This window comes from Maylandia zebra, linkage group LG23, assembly GCF_041146795.1.
Source record: "Maylandia zebra isolate NMK-2024a linkage group LG23, Mzebra_GT3a, whole genome shotgun sequence".
Lineage (NCBI taxonomy): Eukaryota > Metazoa > Chordata > Actinopteri > Cichliformes > Cichlidae > Maylandia > Maylandia zebra.
The window spans coordinates 15,907,174-15,924,696 of NC_135188.1; the positions used below are offsets into that span (position 1 = coordinate 15,907,174).

Sequence of the window (17,523 nt, forward strand, 5' to 3'; positions counted from 1 at the left end):
CCATAGCTTCCCTTTAAATTAGATGGTAGTACAAAGGGACAAAAAAACAACAACAACAACAACAAAAAAGACATGCCTGAAATCTAATCATAAAACTTTATTAATATGCATGACACAACAGTACACAATGACATACAATAATACTGAAACTGGATCAGATGTTACTGTGTCAATCGTTAATTTAAAATCTCCAAACACTCCATGAATTTTGCTAAATGCACAGCTGACATTTGTAACCTTTAATAATCAACAGAATGAACTATAATTTTCCTATAATTTCTAACCAAAACAGTTATAATGTTTAATGTTAAATAAACAACAAAATGAATAAGAAATCAAACAAAGTAGTGGTACTGTAGCTGCAACGGGTAAGACTTTTAACCTCAGCAGGAGCAGTTCTGTCTGTGCGCTGGTGGGGGCGCTATGACTGCAGGCAGCAGTGCAGGAACGTCTGGGCTGCTGATTAAGAAAACTTAGCTGCTTGTGGAGGAGGTCCTAAAAAGCCTCCAGCCTGTTTGGTTGCAGCTCTGGAGGGTGCAAGACCGAGCATCTTCTGAATGTTCTACAGGAAAAAACAAAACAAAAGAAAACAGCAGAAACTCTAAAACAAATACCCAAACCAGCACAGAATATACATTTGATAACACTTAGTATGCACGATATTAACCCTGATATATTGCTGTATATTATTCTACACATACAGTTTCCTGCTAACACCAGTTAGATGTGTATTCAACAAACAATACAGAATTTGTCCTAAGGGTGGCAGTAGAGAACACAGCATGTTACTTAAATTAACTCAACTGCCTTGGTCTCCCTGTGGAAACCAGATAATATCCTCTGGAGGTGTTTATGCTGAATCTGAGTAACAGTATTTAGTCCTTGTACAGCTGCAGTGAAAGCTCTGTCCATATTGCCAGCAATAAGTCAGACTCGTTCCTGGTGAGTATGTCCACTGATATACAATAAAAGTATAGACGTTACCTGTCTGATGGACATGGTGCAGAGGATATAGAGGAAAATAAAGGAGCAGTCGGTGTAATCCTCGCCCAGCAGGTTGCGGTGTGACAGTCCCTGGATATACGACAGTGGCACAAATGGCAATTTGGCCACAACTCTTCCATCGAAACTGAACGTAACATAAAAAGCCAAAAAAGGAACTTGTTTAAAACAATGGACTGGACAAGTTACTTTCTTATATTTTGCCTGATGTTTTTTTTTTTTTTTTTATGAAAAGAGAAAGCTTTTTAACAAAATGTGAAACAGTATTTTACCCTGCAGTAACTTACATGGAGTTGAACATGCCCATGAGAGCTGTGAAGCAGAAACCAATGGCAAACATGGATTTCATCCGTACCTACAAAACAAACACTCAGGATTTAAAACGCATACATTTAACCATAAACACTTAAATTAAAATATATAAGGTTTGACTGGAATGATCAGCGGGCAAAATTTTGACCCGCCTCTCAACTGATTTAAGAACAAAAAATATGCTACAGTTGTTGAAATGAAAACGAAATGGTCATTCTGAAGGGTTTGTGTGGGAACTTTTTTCAGATTCAGTTGACTTTAAATGGAATGACCTCGCTAAACTACGATAACTAGACAACCCCAGTATCAGACATTAAGCCTGGGCTGCATATTAACTGGAAACAAAACATCTCTCACCATAGACAGGTCTCTGTTGTTGTTCTTCAGCTTCTCCTCTTGCCTTTCTGCAACACAATCATTCACAAAACACTGTTATCCAGAGGAGAAGGGCTGATCATAAAAGCAGAACACCGGTTTGTTTACAGGGTTCTTACCAATCTTCTTCTTTTGTTGGCGTCCAGCAGATTCAGTTATGGTTTCCTTTTTCTTCTCAACTAGTATCAGAGAGGACAAAATTAATCTTTTAACAATCTGAAAAAAATAGCAAGTTAACAAGACAACACTTGAGTCACTTACGTTTTTTGCTTTGCTTTTCCACTTCAGCCTTTAGCCTCTTGTACTTTTCAGTCCGATACACTAAAACCCAGGTAATCCCTGAGGAGAAAATACGATTGTTTAAATAAAATTTAAAAAAAATTGAAAACTGCCACTGAAGTTTCCAACATTTCACACTGATCAATATGTGAAGTTTTTGCACATTTCTGAAACCTTTTCCTGAATCAGAAGAAATCTCTGCAGCCACAGTATCCAATAAGCTTTGGATCCTTTTCTGTCACACCAACCCTCTGCATTCCTCCTTCACTCTATCCATGGACCTCCTCTATGGTCCACACAGCTCAGTGACGATCAGTTCTCTTCTTAGACTAGCTTTACCAACTCTTTCCCATAGATTAATGGCATGTCTCATCAACTCTATCTCTCTGCAGTTATTACAGCTCTCCACATCACTCTTATTGTTTAAAACTGGTAGCAGTAAACGTCTTCTCTATTCCTCAGGCATCCTCTCACTTTCTAAGATTGTGTTAAACAATGTAGTTAAAAGGTCCACTGCCCTCTCTCCCCTCTAAACATCTCCATACTGCCACAGGTATGTCTTCTGGACTACCCATCTTTAAATTCTTTATTCTCTTCATCACTCGCTCTAATAGGCTGACAAAATACAACAAAAAGACTTCTACTTCTACTCTGGAATGTAAATCATACACAAATGTGGTTAAATAATGTCTTACTTCCGTATCTAAACTAAACATTTAGACAAAATTAAATTGTAACAAATATTTTTTTTTATTTATCTTTTTCAAATTGTTAATGTAGATAGCGAGGAAGTCAATATTCTCCCCGAGGAAAGCGTCTCAAACGTAAGTTCAGGCTTTTATTGCGAAATTAACCGGAAGACACAAACGTTAAGCTGTATTCAGTCATTAACAAAGTACAGGTCAACAAAAGCAACAAAATTGCGAATTAATGAATATTAATAACATTGAAGACGTTTCCCTACCATATAATCCGGAGTAATGTAAAATTCTGAGCTATAACAGTGTTTTTTGGAGCACGGTAAAACGCCTGCCTCGACCTGTCAGACAGATTTGGCTCACCTTCGGCTAACAACGCTGTACAAATTGAGATGAAGACGATCAAAATGGTGTCTGCGAACATGGTACTCATGGTGTCAAAGTCCCGTTTTCCAGGCCGTAGAGAGGAAAAGTATTTACTTTATATCAGAAGATAAACCCTGACCACCTTCCGCTGAGCTGAGTTTCAGCTTCATACAGCCCTGTCAGCGTTACTGCAGAGGTCAGGCCACGAAAAAGCACTTCCGGTTCATCCGACCGAGCCCAAAAAAAAAAAAAAAAAAAAGAACCAAAGAAAAAGAAAGAAAGGAAAAAATGCATATACATACACAAAAATATGTAACAATGCAGAGAGATTTTTCTTAACCATTTTAAAAATAGTCGACACTCTTGGACATTCCCATACCACGTGGTCAAAATTGTACTTAAAGGACAGTCTTGGAGTTTTTTCTATAAAGATGCCCTTCCATGTTGCCATATTTTTTCATAACTGTCCAAATTTCTTCATACTTACCTAAAATATTAAATGTAACATTCCACCTTCCTCCATCTTGTAGCCAACTTGTTCAATTTTTTGCATCTGAATCGTGTTTGCTAATATCACACTACCCAAAACTGTTCATCCATCCATTTTCTTCACCCTGGTAAGCTTGCCAATCAATCACAGGACAAACACAAAAAGAGAAACAATCACTCACATTCTCACCTACAGTCAGTTTCGAATCACTAATTAATCTAGCCAACGTGCATGGTTTTAAAGCAGGAATTTCAACTCATTGTTATAACGGGTCACAAGCTCACTTTGATCTTAAGAGGGCCAGACCAGTGAAACTCCCCTTTCTGTCAGTGAAAATAAGTTTAAATAAACATTTAATATCTTAATACTAAACAAGAACTATCTTAATATGAGAAAAAGAAGAGTAATTGCAACAGTGCAACTTAGTTTTTCCGCATGCTAAAGAAATGCTGCTCTCATTAATGGAAGAAAGACTATTTTGGCTTAACTTGCTAGAAATAAAAGTATGAAATTACAGAAAAACAATCCTGGTAGCTCATCAGATAAAAAAGAAGGTCTCTGTTAATTCACAGAAAATGCCCCTTTTTTGCAGATCCAGTGTAAAAACATATGTTTCTATAGTCAATGGTGAAAGTTGAACCTTTCTGTTATTTAATTCTTTATCTATTACCAAGGGGCAGTTCCTTATCAGTAGGAAAAGCTGCAAAACTTATTAGCATTCATTCAAATGTCCAAAAATTAATTACTTCCTTCACATTTTCTAAAGACATCCATCCAGTGGGCCAGATTTGAGCCTTTGCTAGGCCAATTCTGGCCCCAGGGCCTTATGTCTAACATCCCTATTTTAAAGTGTGGAAGGATGCTTCTTCATGGGAAGAAGATGGATCGTTTGAAGGAAAACACAGGAACTTCTGATGTGAGACGAGAGAACTAACCACCATACACCACTCTACACTTTAAACAGTTTACGTTTCATCAAAATGATTGTGGATTTTTTTTTTGTGCTGATTAATCCACGTGTTCAAGGCTTAGAGTACTAGTCAGCTTACTGACATCTGTTTAACTCAAAGAAAAACAGTCCGTGTTTTTAATAATGTTAAATTGCTGCACAAGTAAAATTTATAAAAGAAAAGAGAAAAAAAGGAACCCGCTACTACCTGTCAGCGATTTCATCATCACCATCCTCATCTTCGATTTGTTGCCCTTGAACGTCATCATCACCACCAACTTCACCGTCGCCTACACCATCATCAAATGGGAGGAGCGCGCACTCCCCCGGCGTAGAGGTACGGTGCGCGCTGCAGATGAAACATGGCAGGAGACAGCGAGACAAAGCCAGGTGACCAAGCCGAAAATGACTCAAATATTCGGCAGCCATTCCTCATCGGTGTGGCCGGAGGGACAGCCAGCGGGAAGGTTGGCTCTTATATTATAAACCCTTTCTTCTTCTTTTTTTCCTTTGGATTATTTCTTGGAGGCGTCTGATTTTTTTTTTTTAAATATCTGTTGTGTTAGATTATGCGTTTGGGATGAAGAGGGCAGGACTAAGAAATTAAACGTATTCTTCCTCGGAAAAAAGAAGTTTAGTTTAAAATCATTACTTAGTCACTCGGCCTGGTTGTTGTGTTGATCAGTAGTGAAAGTTACGCAGGCCGCAGTACTGCATGTCAAATCAGAAAACGTGCACTGTCAACACTACTGTCATTTCCCCCCCATTGAAACCAGATTGATGTTCAGATTTCAAACTTCCGTGAAGGACTCCCGTATTTTGTTTTTCATGCTTTTTTTTTTTTTTTTTTTAAATCAGAGGGGATGTAAAGAGTGGCGAAGATCATGGAAAAGAGGAAAAGGAGGAGTGAGGTTTGTCATAATTAGCATCAGCTGCGCTGGCTGCGCTGGCTGCGAGGAGTGTAAAATGCATTTGCAGACAAAGAAAGCTGAAAAAACTGACTGTTAACGCACTGTGCTGTCTGCAGCAGATGGATGCATGATTATCACTATTGGAGGCTGCAGCTTTGATGTTATTCTTTTTATTGCGCTTTCTAAATGATTTTCTGATGTCACACAATGTATCCGCTGTTTCAAAGTCGCTTGATGTTAACTTTATCTCATTTCACTGACCTGCTTGACACTGACAATATAGACGCCTTTGGTGCCACGACAGACTAAATATGTGCTTTGGCATTCTGTATTGTGCAGCATGTTATAGGTTCCCAGTAGTTTCCAGTATTCTGTCTTGGATGATCAGAATATGCTGCACTATGGTCACATTTTGTTGCAAAGTGGATAATCACAATAAACACAGTCTCTAGGGTGAACCAGGGCTCCAGTTTATGACAGGATTGCACAGCATTTTTATACTAAATCTGAGAAAATGTCCCATATTTTGATTGGCTCAAGTTTACATAAATCAATACATCTAACAAGAAACGAGGCGCAGATCCATGAAATAACCTGAAATGATACGTAAAAGTTTTAACAGTTATTCAGGATATAAAAAGTCATTCACCGAAGCACAAAAACTATCATATAAGAACATAAAACAAGCTTCTGAAGTTGGGAAAATTGTATTCAAATAAAATAAAGTACATTTGTCCTTTTTATTTAATCTTCAACATGTATTTGAAGATTGGTGCTATGAGGCCCTGTTTTGGAGCACTTCTCTGTATTAGCAACATGTTTTGCATTTTCATCATACAAGCATAGTTTTTGACCTACATTTAATTAGTTGGGATTTGTTTGGCTAACTAATTTAGCCTTGTATTTCCATGAATCCAAGACTGGCATATCTCTTGACATTATTCATATGGGTGACGGTATGCTGACTTCTTAGGTGAAGGTGGTTGTGGTTCAACAGTCAGTTGTTTGTGGCTTCAACTTCCTGGTGTTATGCCTCTATTTTCCCACAGGAGTAACTGCTCACAGAACCACCTGTTCTCCCAGACATGTTATCTGAACAGGGAGTAAACTGCAGTTATTTGTTATGTGTCTGAAATGGCGTCAATGATTTCCAGTAATGGACTATGCTGTGTTTTTACATGATTAGGACGTCAAGTGTAAGTAAATGTTGGTTTCAGTGCAAAAATATCAGGCCGTGTTAAATCGTGTAACGAGGATCACTTGTTTCTGATTCTTTGTTTGTGTTCAGTCGTCGGTGTGCAGTAAGATCATGGAGCTGCTGGGCCAGAACGAGATCGACCACCACCAGCGGCAAGTGGCCATCCTCAGCCAGGACTGCTTCTACAGGGCCCTGACCCCGGAACAGAAGGCTAAGGCGCTCAAGGGCCAGTTCAACTTTGACCACCCAGGTACATCGCCTCTGCATTTGTGAGTCATGCTGAGTCACTGGGCCAGAGGGGGCTCGAGCATTGAAACGTAAGCATTCATGTTCATTCATGCCAAATGTGACTTTTGGTTTTAACTACCTTGTGCTCTTTCCTTCTCTATAGATGCATTTGACAATGACCTCATAATCGCGACCCTGTGGGACATCAAGGAGGGGAAAACGGTCCACATTCCTGTTTATGACTTTGTTTCCCATTCCAGGTGACTAACTGTTCATACAGGCACAACATTAAAAGGGGTTTCAGCAGGTTTCAGCTTACACAAAGAGATCTCTGATGCAGCATCAATGGAAGCATCATAATACATAAGACATGCATTATATCTACTGTGGTGGGCAAATTGATTTTCATATCATAGTGAAATGAATGGAAGCCCATAACTGCCTGGAAGGTGGGAAAATCTGAGTGCGCTTTGTAGTAAAAGTGTTCAAATGTGAAACAGTACATGAAAAGTTAATTATTTATTTATAGTTTTTTTTAAATTGTTTTAAATTTGAGATTTCATTTTTGTTAAAGTTAATTAAAATAAAGAAAAAAAAAATTCATTTGCAACAAGACATAATTTCTTGGTTCAGTACATTCTTGGGGTGCTGCAGCTTTAATAGAATTCAAGACCTTTTTTCAGAATAACTCGCAAGCTTTTTAATCTCTCCAGTCGCCATTCTTATCATTTTTCACTGCAGTGGATGCTGTTTAACCTTCTTTCTGTTTTAATATATGTCAGGAAAGAAGAGACCCTGACACTGTACCCTGCTGACGTGGTGCTGTTTGAGGGCATCTTGATGTTCTACTCTCAGGAGATTCGAGACTTTTTCCACATGAAGCTGTTCGTGGATACGGATGCAGACACTCGTCTGTCACGGAGAGGTGACGCATGGCGAGACAAATCTGTTATGTTTATAAGCACGGGGCGGGGGGATGAACGTAACGGTTCATTGAATTAGTTGTTTTTAAAATGAGGTCCCGTGGTGCAGGGGGGCTGCAAAGAAGGGCTCTTGAAAATTAAAGCTAGTTTGGCATCTTAGGAAACAAGCTTTTCTGTTTTCCTGTTAAAATTGCTACCATACAGCAGGTTCTTGGCTTAACCTCCAAACTAGAAGCTGGGAAAACACAGTGGGTCTGCTTATAGGTAGCTAAACAACCTACCAATAGATCAACTCAGTAATTAACTCATTATCTTTTCTTTTTTTTCACTTTTTTAATAGAAAAAAGGAAGAAATTATACAAAAGTGTTAAAATACTTTATGCAGTTTAAACGTTTTCTCCCTTGTCTCGTTTTCCTTCAGTGCTCCGTGACATCAGTGAACGTGGTCGGGATTTGGAAAGCGTTCTAGCCCAATACATCACCTTTGTCAAGCCTGCTTTTGAAGAGTTTTGTCTGCCGGTGAGTCCATATTCTGTTAGCACATTTGCAGATTGTCCCTGAACATGGAGTCAAAGATAAAATGTTTGCTCTTTTTTCTTTTTTCTTTTTTTTGACTTTGTTTAGACAAAGAAATATGCTGATGTGATAATACCGAGAGGAGTTGACAACATTGGTAAGTAGTTTTTTGGTTGTTCTGGGGGCGGGTCTGCCTGGGAAGTGCATCATAAAGACTACATTACAGATTATTTAGAAAAACAAATCTAGTGGAAGCAAATTTTGGAGACTCAACAGTGTTTATCAGCAAGGACGCAGCTGTGTTTATCTCCTTGCTGGGAATTGTGGTCTTCATACTCAGGAAGCAAGGTGAGGACAAAACAGCTTTGTCTAGTTTTAGGAAAGCTGTAAAAGAAAACTGCACTGCTCTCTGGAGATTTTGTCGTGACACACCTGCTCCGACCATTTCCCCTTGATTGCTTCTTGGTCAGGTTTTATATGTATATGTGCCGCTGTGGCTTTTTAATTGTAAAAATGTTTCTTGCCATAAATCTGCTACAACATTTGTTGATGTGGCAAAGACATGCATATAAAAACATTACAGGCTTTGGTATAATTGTGATTTTTAGATCATGAGACTTCTTCCCAGATGATCAGTAGTCTAATTTTCTACACATAATATTTGAAATATTTGTTTAGGTCTGACTTGGAACAGGAGCATTGACATACAAAGAATGGAACAACAGGCTTACTGTGGTGACTTTATTCCAGGCAGCGTTTTTCCGTCTATTGTCCAATTTTTGGTGGCCCTGTGCTTGGTGTATCCTCAGTTTCCTGCTCACACGCGTGGCACTCAGTGCCATCAGTATTTTTGCCTTTCTCTGTAAACCGTAGAGATGGCTGCTTAGGAAAATCCCAGTAGATCAGCAATTTCTGAAATACTCGGACCAGCCTGTCTGGGACGAACAACCACTCCACACTCGGTCACATAAATCACCTTCCTTCCCCATTCTGACCCCTGATTATATTTCAGCATGTTGCTTCGTCTCTATGTCTAAATGTGTTGTTGCTGTTGTGTAGATATTTGTGTTAACGAGCAACTGGACAGGTGTGCTTAATAAAGTGGCCAGTGAGTGTAATTAACCCAAACATACCTTAAGTTTTAAAATGTATTCTTACAAGTGTCACAAAAAAATAATGTGTTTTTGTAAGAAGTAACAGACCAAGATTTCTATATAATATGGGCTGTACAATTCATTTAATATATATATTTTAAAATATACAATTTATAATATCTGCCATAGAAGCGAAATAGTGTAGCTATGGTAAACAAAGAGACAATTACATATATTTTTTCATTATTTTGTGCCGTTTTATTCTGTAAAATAGCTTAGACCTTTGATGATTAAAGATGAGCTGTAAGTTTTGGGGGTATTAACTCTTTTTGGATGATGAGTTTGTATCTCTCAGTAAAACAGAGTTACAAACTGAGACCATCTGTAACCATGTAACATCTGTCTTTCAACACAGTTGCAATAAATCTCATCGTTCAGCACATCCAGGACATTCTGAACGGCGGTTTGACCAAACGGCTGAACGGGTGGTTCAGCGGTTATGGGACGGAGAAGAAGCAGCCGAACATAGAGTCGAGCAGTCGGCCCCACTGAAGCTCATCACTCCTTCAGGGAAGAGGAGAATGGTTTGCCTGAGTGTGCTGCTCTTCGTCATGGCTACTGCAACAAGGCAGCATAACTTCCGGGAATTCAAAAAGCCTCCTTTTGGTGCGATTCTGCTTAGACTTATTCAAATGAAAGGAGGCTTTGTGGAGCTGGTTCGCAGCAGAGGTATTCAGTTAAAATTTTCTCTTTAACTTGTGTACTGGATGACACTGATCGAGGGAGGAGTGAAAAAAGGCACTCACTTTTAATTTCATTTCAAACTGCTGCTTGCCTTTAATCCAGCACGGAGCTGGAGAAACTGTCTGCAAAAAGATTCACACACTCGACAGCCTTTAACGATCCAATAAATGAAGTGAAGTGACATGCTGCTGATTCCCCGTATCAGTGCAAACTAACATTTTTCTTTTTCAAGATCTGTTTAAAAATGATTAAACAAAAAGCTCAGCTGAAACAACCAATTTATGCCTCAAACACCCGATGTACTACATCACCGCCAAAGATGGTCTTTGTGGACTAAATATGGAGTTTAATTTTGCATTTACCCATTTAATATTACGAAATCAGGAAAATTTATCATTTTAAGAAATTACCACAAAGTATAATTTTTCCTTGTAACTGTCAGATGCATGTTAAGATGTTTTCATTAAAAGAAGATGGACTGAACTCTAAAAGGAGATCGATTTAATATGATCTGCGTGTTCTGTTAAGGTTGTTTAATGCAGTTTCTTTTCTGTATGTTTGACTGCTCAGGTACTGTTATTTTCACCTTTAAAAGCTTCTTTAATGAAGACCGTTCTGTGTTGTGTTATTCTTGATGTCACAAATTGAGAGAGAAGTGCCACACGCTGCTTAGTGCTGTAGAGGCAGCAAAGATATGGAATGGAATTTTATGTCTGCGTTGTGATAAAATGCCCCAAAGAGCCCTTAAAAGTTTTTTTGCAAGTAAAATGTGAACCTTAAATGGATTGTTTTCCTCACAGCTGAGTCCTGTAGGTTGACTCCATACTGAATGGTGTGCAGCCAGCATTAACAGTGGGTGTGCTCTGGGGCACGAGCATGTGCTCCAAATGCAAGAGGTGTCACAATAAAATGATGTTCGCTTGTGTCAGATCAACCCAGCATTAAAGTGTTGTTAATCATGAGAGAAATAATAATGCTAAAGGGAACTCCTACACCAGCAGCACCTGCCGGCACTGTGCGGATGCCATTCTGACTCAGCACTGTTTTGAAGCTCGATATTGAAATTGCCTTGTGTAAGATTGTCTCCCAAAGGAGAAAATGCCAAACATTACAATATAAACGCATGACACAGGCACACTTTAGCAAGTACAGACCTGCAGTGACATCAAAGCCTTGTTACTGCTTTGTCTACATTAGCCATTCATAATCTGCTTAACAGACAACTGGAAGCATTGCACATTAAATCAGACATGTGGTTGTGGTAGGCTTGAATTGAGTGAGGCATGCTGTGTGTACGTCAGCAGATATTCATGTAGATTGCGTTTGTTTAACAATTTCCGATGCTGTAATTGGTGAAAAATGTACTGAGACTTCTGCAGGTAGACAATAAAATAAAACAATAAAACTCAGTTTGAGTTCTCACAAGATTCAGCTTAAAAACAAACGAAACATCTGAATTTAAATCACAAATGTATTTTACTTGCAAATAAAAACCCTCATGTCTTAACTTTATAAACACAGCACTTTAAGGGCTGATAGACACATTTAAGCTAAAGCTCAAATCACAATACTTTTTCCTACAACCAAGAGCATCAATATCATGTCATACATCATAGTTTCAATACTTAAAATTTCTGTTTTCTGATTCACTGGACCAAAATTGAAAAGGATTATTTTGGTAAACTTTAAAGGGTTAACTGCTTAAAACAACTCATAATTTTTACCTGCATTTTGACACCAGGCTCATCCTGTAACGGCGATAACTTCCATGTGAAAACGGTTAAAAACAGTGAGTTAACAGAAAACAGCTTTCTTTTTCTGTTAGTGTAAACCATCGATGCATTTTTCTTAACTTCATATCCAATTTAGCATCATGAGAAGGCAGAAGTTCATCAGGGCTGTAATAGGGCAGAGCGTGGGGTACATGGAGAGGTGTCCGGTGTATCACAGGACTCAAAGTTGTTTTTTTTTTTTTTTACATTTTCCAAATCACAATATCTGCTTTCAATGCTGCCATGTATTCAAACAATTGAGAAAGCTTTCCTGTCAGGGTTTAAATGTGTATTTGTAATAACGTATCTAAAATTAATTTTACTATTACCTAATAGTTAAACATGAAAATTCATTTTCTTTTTGATCTCAGTCCAGGCTAATGTAGCCCTGCAACATATGCAATGTGTCACATATTCCCAGCTGTGCCCCAAATCAACAGTATGCACTAAGCAGGGTTTCTGGATTTTTTTTTCACTGGAAAAGCAAAAAATAAAAGCAAAGAACAAAAGACAAACAAAACTGGAGCAGGAACATTCCGTGAACTGGCTGCATGGGACTGGCCACAGTTATTTACTTAAAGTCATACAACGAGTTCAAGTAATCACTTTACTTCATTCACATGTGATGGAAAAACAGTGTGAATTTTTAAAGTAGCACTCTTGTGATTAAATAAAGAAGCACTTTGGTATGAAAGACGTTTCTACAGAACTGCACGTTCTTTTGAGTTCAGTATGTAAGACAGTCTGAAGAGTTCCTGCTAAAGGAGAGTGGCCATTCAGTCCTGGGAATCTCAGCATGTTAATGTCACTCCCTCATAGAAGTGTTCTGACCAAACAGGCTTCGGTAGAGTTCGCTGCGGGCCTCGTCGCTCATCGAGCTGTGGTCAATCGGCGCCATGAAATTGACCAGTTTGCTGTGGATGTGGAACCGGACTTTGCGCCCCTTGCTGGCTTTAGTGTCTACTTTCTTCTTGATTTTGCTGCGCAGCTTCTGGATGGCCAGCCACTGCCGGCCCATAGCCACCTGATCGTTGGGGTCCGCTGCGCTCGTCTTACGCTCGATCAGCTCCCTCAGCAGCTGGTGGTAGAAATCGTCGTCATCAAATATGTCCTCATTGAGATCTTTCAGATGCGTGTTGGATTTCAGCTGTTGCTCCGACACCTCGCCTCCCTCCATGGGGATGTTCTCAGATGTGAGAGCAGGGGCTTCCACCTTCCCCAGGACCCGGTACTCTGAGCGCTGGGTCTGGGTCCGCTTCAACAGCCTGTCCTTGTCCATCAGCACCTGCTCCACCTGGGTGAGAATGTTCCTCTCAAACGCCCCAAACCCTTTGGTGCTCTTGCCCATCGTCAGCCTTGTTTTGTCGTGCCACTTCTGCAGCGTGGCATTGCAGTAAGGCTGGAAAGCTGCAAACCGTTTGGCCATGAAGTCCGGGTACTCTGCCATCTCCAGTTTTCGTTTGGGCGCTCTGGCCTGCTGCGCTGATCCCTCCTTTTCATCGTCGCTGGTTATCTCCTCGTCTTCCCCCATGTCGATGGATCTCGTGTCAGCGTTCTGGTGCAGAAGTTGGTCATGCAACTCCAGCAGGGACCTCTGAAGAGCCTTCAGAGCCTTGTGAGTGTTCTTCAACGCCGCTGTGAACTCCCCCCCACCTCTCCTCTTGAACTCTGGGAAAGTCTGTGGCTGAGGAAGCTGGTTGGCAGTCACCAAAGCTTTCTGGATTTTTATCCGGCCCTCGAGCAGCTGGTCCCACAGGGCCAGTTGGTTCTTCACCGCCTTTCCTTTCTCCACCTCCTCATCTACTTTGTCCTGGGAAAACGTGCGCACCACTCCATCATCATCATCCTCTTGCTCGCTTTCCATCTCATCATCATCATCATCATCATCAGAGCCTTCCTCTTCTTCACTGCCTTCAGACTCCTCATGGCTTTCATCATCATCCTCGCTCATTCCCAGGTCATCCATACCTTCTGTCAGTTTATGGAAGTCTACTTTCTGAGGAAAGGTGATGTCAGTTGCTTTCTTCTTTGAAGCTAGATTAACATCGAGTTCTGAATCACTGCCCATCAACAACTCTTCCTCATCATCGTCTTCCTCCTCTGAAGCATTTTCATCGTCATCTGCCTCTTCATCCCCCACTGAATCATCTTCGTCACCTTCTTCCTCCTCCTCCTCCTCCTCAACATCATGTTCATCCTCCTCAGTCTCTCTAAGCAGCTGCTTTCGGGACACTGGCTTTCCCACATACCGTCTATCTGTGTCCGAAAGCAGGGAGGTGTTGCGCTTCCGCAGAGCGCTGAGGCCGGCCGCATCTTCATCCTCATTGTCGTCTTCATTGAACCGGTCCACCACTCTGGCTTTGGTAGCCTCGTCATCATCATCCTCCGGATCCACGAATTTTGGCAAAGGATTCAACAGATCCTCAAGCTCCTGTGAAAACGCGCCTGCCATGGCTCAAAGTTTACAACCACCACACGTGCAGACTCTTCCTGTGCGCCAGAGCGGTTTGATGACGTTAGAAAAATGCGACACGTATAAAGCGCTTCAAAGTTCAGCCCTGCGTGAGTTCTTTCAGGAAGAACCTGATGATAAATGAATGCAGAAACACCAACCAAGAATTGATGGCTTAAGTAAAATCAAGCAAACAAATGAACAAAACTGGAAATAATTAACAATTAATTACTGATATAGTTATTCAACTGTTTCTTTTTCTTTTGTAATGTAACAAAGCCATTTAGAAGATTTACAGAGGACCAGAAGAGTCTAATAAACAATGTTGTGCTTCAGTAATGAATTGTTCCATACTGTACATCTGTAGAAGTTGTTGAGGATTATGGTTTGGCGTCTTAAAAAGCACATTCTTGGGTCTTGTCATAGATTTATACATACCCCAAGAGGAAGCCAGAAATTGTATTTATTAACGGAGTTTTATTCCAAAAATAGGTGATTAAATGAATAAAAAATAATATTTATTTTATACTTCTGAACTAACAAACAATCAAAGATGCATCAAACTAAAAATAAATCGATGTGCAAATAAGGAATATTTTAAAGGCATAAAAGAAAAAAAGTTGCTAGTTAACTTAAAAAACTGACACAAACTTTAAAAAAAAGAAACCCTAAGTCTAAATTCTTAAAGTAAAAAAATGACTGAATTATCGCGGGAATATGACCTTTGAGACAAAACTTTGGTCAAAAAAGCCCCTCAGCTATAATCCTCTGCGCATGCGTATACGGTTGGCGAGGCTCTGGGCTGCTCTTGCTAGCTCAGTTTTGTTCATCGGACTTGCGCAGAAAACGCTTTCTGTAGAATAAAGATGTCAACAAGCGACTTTTATTTGAGATATTATGTCGGACACAAGGGGAAGTTTGGACACGAGTTTCTAGAATTTGAGTTCAGGCCTGACGGTAAGTGTAATTTGAGCGGCAATACAGACGCGTTAGCTGTCCGTGGTTCGAAGCTAACCGGTTTAGCTAGGCCGCAGCGGAGTCAAAGAGCCAAATTCTCCGTTTGGATTTAGCTGCAGGAGTAATGCTGATTACTAACTTTGTTTTTATATAAATAAGATAATTATTACCATAGCGTGTGGTTTAGAATATAAGCAGTAATGTTTTGAGTTTATCCTGTGAGTGCGTACGCGCCATGCGGCCTGTAGCGATTGATAACAAACTCGGGCGTTTTGTTCGAAACGATACACAGTTTCCCACGTTAAAGTTAATCTTTTTTCCCCCGCAGGTAAACTGAGATATGCAAACAACAGTAACTACAAGAATGACGTAATGATCAGGAAAGAGGTAACGTATGATTGATTTTAAATGTATGTGTAAGGGGTGGTGAGATATCTGTAAAGTAAGAGCTGGTTGTTTGGTTATTTTTCGAGAAGTAGTTTCGGTCATCATGCTCAAACAACATGTATGTGGTTATAAATTAATGCTGTTTCTCGAAATGTACAAATTTAAATCTGACTTGTGCGTTTTCCGGTGTGCCAACCAGGCATATGTTCACAAAAGTGTGATGGAGGAGCTGAAGAGGATCATTGACGACAGTGAAATCACCAAGGAAGATGATGCTCTGTGGCCGCCTCCTGATAGAGTTGGCAGACAGGTTTGTGACCTCTTTATTACCCCGTGTCCTCCCAGTTATTACAGTTTGAGCTATTTTCATTCATGCCATGCAGATTTAAAGTTTTCGAGGTACATTGCAATAGGCAACTGTCCAAGGCGGTCTTTAACTATTCCACATCGCAAGTACAGTCTGTGTGCTGTTGTGAAAATATTCTGGTACCTTCGCTGAGAGTGGTGATTCTCAATCCTGCCTTTTGCATGCTGTATCCAGGCAGCTCCTTCACCCAAACCACACTAAGTTTATCCAGTAGTGAAAACTGCTGAGAAGTGGACTGTTTCTGTTCTTTTATTCCATTTTCTTCCTGGTTTGGGTTGGGTACGCTTAGACCTCATGGTTATACTGAGGCTTATCGTTTCCATCTGTGGAAGATTTAAAAAAGAAAAATCTGACTTGATGACCCTACAGCATCAGTTGGATTTTGCTGATACTGTAATTGCACTCTGTTTAATATCTCCATGCAAAGTTATACTTTCACAATCTGAATATTTTATGATTTACATAAAATATTGGTGTGAATAAATTTGGCAGTTTTTTTTTAACTTCAATATCCTGGAATATGTTATAGTTCTAATAGCAAAACTGATAAACATTTAGTCAGTCATTCATACTCTAGATCTTTGTTCTGTTTCCTATTACATACCTGGAGTGATTGCTCAAGGGTCATATCATCCATTGGGATAAATAGCTGCTTAAAACAAGTTATTGTTTGAAAGTTCAGGCTTATCTTCTGAGTGTGATTTCCTTCTATGAAAGAATCATTTTCTAATATAGTTATACGCTTAGTTTTAGTTTTTCTAACCCTTTGCAAATTGAGCATGCAGATAATAAGACGGAAGGTGGAAGAAATGTCCCAGTTTGATAAGGTCTTTGGCTACTTTACTTAAAAGTGAGCAGTCAACTGCAGTTCATCCTTTAATTCAAACCTGTGCGGACAGAAGGTCAACCAAATGGATTTTTCTGTGACCAATAAGATCATAGTGGAGAAAGAATAAAGTTGCGAGCACTCTGAAAATGACCTAAACTTTTCTACTTATGAAAGAAAGTGACCTAAATTTTCACCTTCATCAACTCTGCACTGATGATTTTCTCCCAAGATAATTTTCTGAGGCCTGTTTTTGTCTCATCTTTTACAGGAACTCGAAATTGTCATCGGGGACGAGCACATTTCATTCACAACTTCCAAAATTGGCTCCTTGATTGACGTCAATCAGTCAAAGTAAGTAATATATTCAGGAGTTGGGAAGTGGAAAGTAAATTGTATTTGTTACTGATGTAAGCACACATGTGTTTTTAGGGACCCTGAGGGCCTTCGTGTGTTCTACTACCTGGTGCAAGATCTGAAATGTCTTGTTTTCAGTCTGATCGGCCTACACTTCAAGATCAAGCCCATCTAAAATCTGGATTTTGCTCATTTTAATTACTTTAGCTGATGTTTCTGTTGTACTACCGCATTTGTACATTTGCTTTTGGTGGAACTATTTTTTATTTTAAATAAAGAGTGATTTGGTTAAAGAATATGTGTTGTCTTAAATGATCAGC

General features: G+C 39.6%; 4 protein-coding genes across 4 annotated transcripts; 2 read left to right on the forward strand and 2 right to left on the reverse strand.

The window, feature by feature from the left end:
* Positions 1-77: 77 nt before the first annotated feature.
* tmco1 (transmembrane and coiled-coil domains 1) lies at positions 78-3,242 on the reverse strand. Its single transcript, XM_004552918.5, has 7 exons — positions 3,030-3,242; positions 1,951-2,028; positions 1,809-1,868; positions 1,672-1,718; positions 1,290-1,357; positions 985-1,129; positions 78-562 (listed from the first exon to the last, which is right to left on the reverse strand). Exons 1-7 carry the CDS (start codon positions 3,097-3,099, stop codon positions 464-466), a joined length of 567 nt encoding a protein of 188 aa, XP_004552975.1. The 5' UTR covers positions 3,100-3,242; the 3' UTR covers positions 78-463.
* A 1,477-nt stretch (positions 3,243-4,719) lies between these two features.
* Positions 4,720-11,019, forward strand: uck2a (uridine-cytidine kinase 2a). Its single transcript, XM_004552919.5, has 7 exons — positions 4,720-4,938; positions 6,671-6,830; positions 6,972-7,068; positions 7,591-7,733; positions 8,153-8,250; positions 8,356-8,404; positions 9,757-11,019. The coding sequence occupies exons 1-7, from the start codon at positions 4,834-4,836 to the stop codon at positions 9,891-9,893; spliced, it is 789 nt and encodes a 262-aa protein (XP_004552976.2). The 5' UTR covers positions 4,720-4,833; the 3' UTR covers positions 9,894-11,019.
* A 519-nt stretch (positions 11,020-11,538) lies between these two features.
* Positions 11,539-14,378, reverse strand: aatf (apoptosis antagonizing transcription factor). Its single transcript, XM_004552920.3, has one exon. The coding sequence runs from the start codon at positions 14,307-14,309 to the stop codon at positions 12,663-12,665; it is 1,647 nt and encodes a 548-aa protein (XP_004552977.3). The 5' UTR covers positions 14,310-14,378; the 3' UTR covers positions 11,539-12,662.
* A 691-nt stretch (positions 14,379-15,069) lies between these two features.
* On the forward strand, positions 15,070-17,499 carry magoh (mago homolog, exon junction complex subunit). Its single transcript, XM_004552922.2, has 5 exons — positions 15,070-15,266; positions 15,595-15,653; positions 15,853-15,963; positions 17,118-17,200; positions 17,279-17,499. The coding sequence occupies exons 1-5, from the start codon at positions 15,176-15,178 to the stop codon at positions 17,376-17,378; spliced, it is 444 nt and encodes a 147-aa protein (XP_004552979.1). The 5' UTR covers positions 15,070-15,175; the 3' UTR covers positions 17,379-17,499.
* Positions 17,500-17,523: the final 24 nt, after the last annotated feature.

Bases quoted from the DNA above. Each gene is read 5' to 3' on its own strand.
- tmco1 (XM_004552918.5), bottom strand. From the start codon at position 3,099: ATGAGTACCATGTTCGCAGACACCATTTTGATCGTCTTCATCTCAATT. The intron at 1,869-1,950 runs GTAAGTGACTCA...CTCTGATACTAG, and splicing joins GGAAAAGCAAAGCAAAAAAC to TTGAGAAGAAAAAGGAAACC. The intron at 563-984 runs GTAACGTCTATA...TTTTTCCTGTAG, and splicing joins GCACCATGTCCATCAGACAG to AACATTCAGAAGATGCTCGG.
- magoh (XM_004552922.2), top strand. From the start codon at position 15,176: ATGTCAACAAGCGACTTTTATTTGAGATATTATGTCGGACACAAGGGG. The intron at 15,964-17,117 runs GTTTGTGACCTC...CATCTTTTACAG, and splicing joins CTGATAGAGTTGGCAGACAG to GAACTCGAAATTGTCATCGG. The intron at 17,201-17,278 runs GTAAGTAATATA...ATGTGTTTTTAG, and splicing joins ATTGACGTCAATCAGTCAAA to GGACCCTGAGGGCCTTCGTG.
- uck2a (XM_004552919.5), top strand. From the start codon at position 4,834: ATGGCAGGAGACAGCGAGACAAAGCCAGGTGACCAAGCCGAAAATGAC. The intron at 4,939-6,670 runs GTTGGCTCTTAT...GTTTGTGTTCAG, and splicing joins GAGGGACAGCCAGCGGGAAG to TCGTCGGTGTGCAGTAAGAT. The intron at 7,734-8,152 runs GTGACGCATGGC...GTTTTCCTTCAG, and splicing joins CACTCGTCTGTCACGGAGAG to TGCTCCGTGACATCAGTGAA.
- aatf (XM_004552920.3), bottom strand. From the start codon at position 14,309: ATGGCAGGCGCGTTTTCACAGGAGCTTGAGGATCTGTTGAATCCTTTG.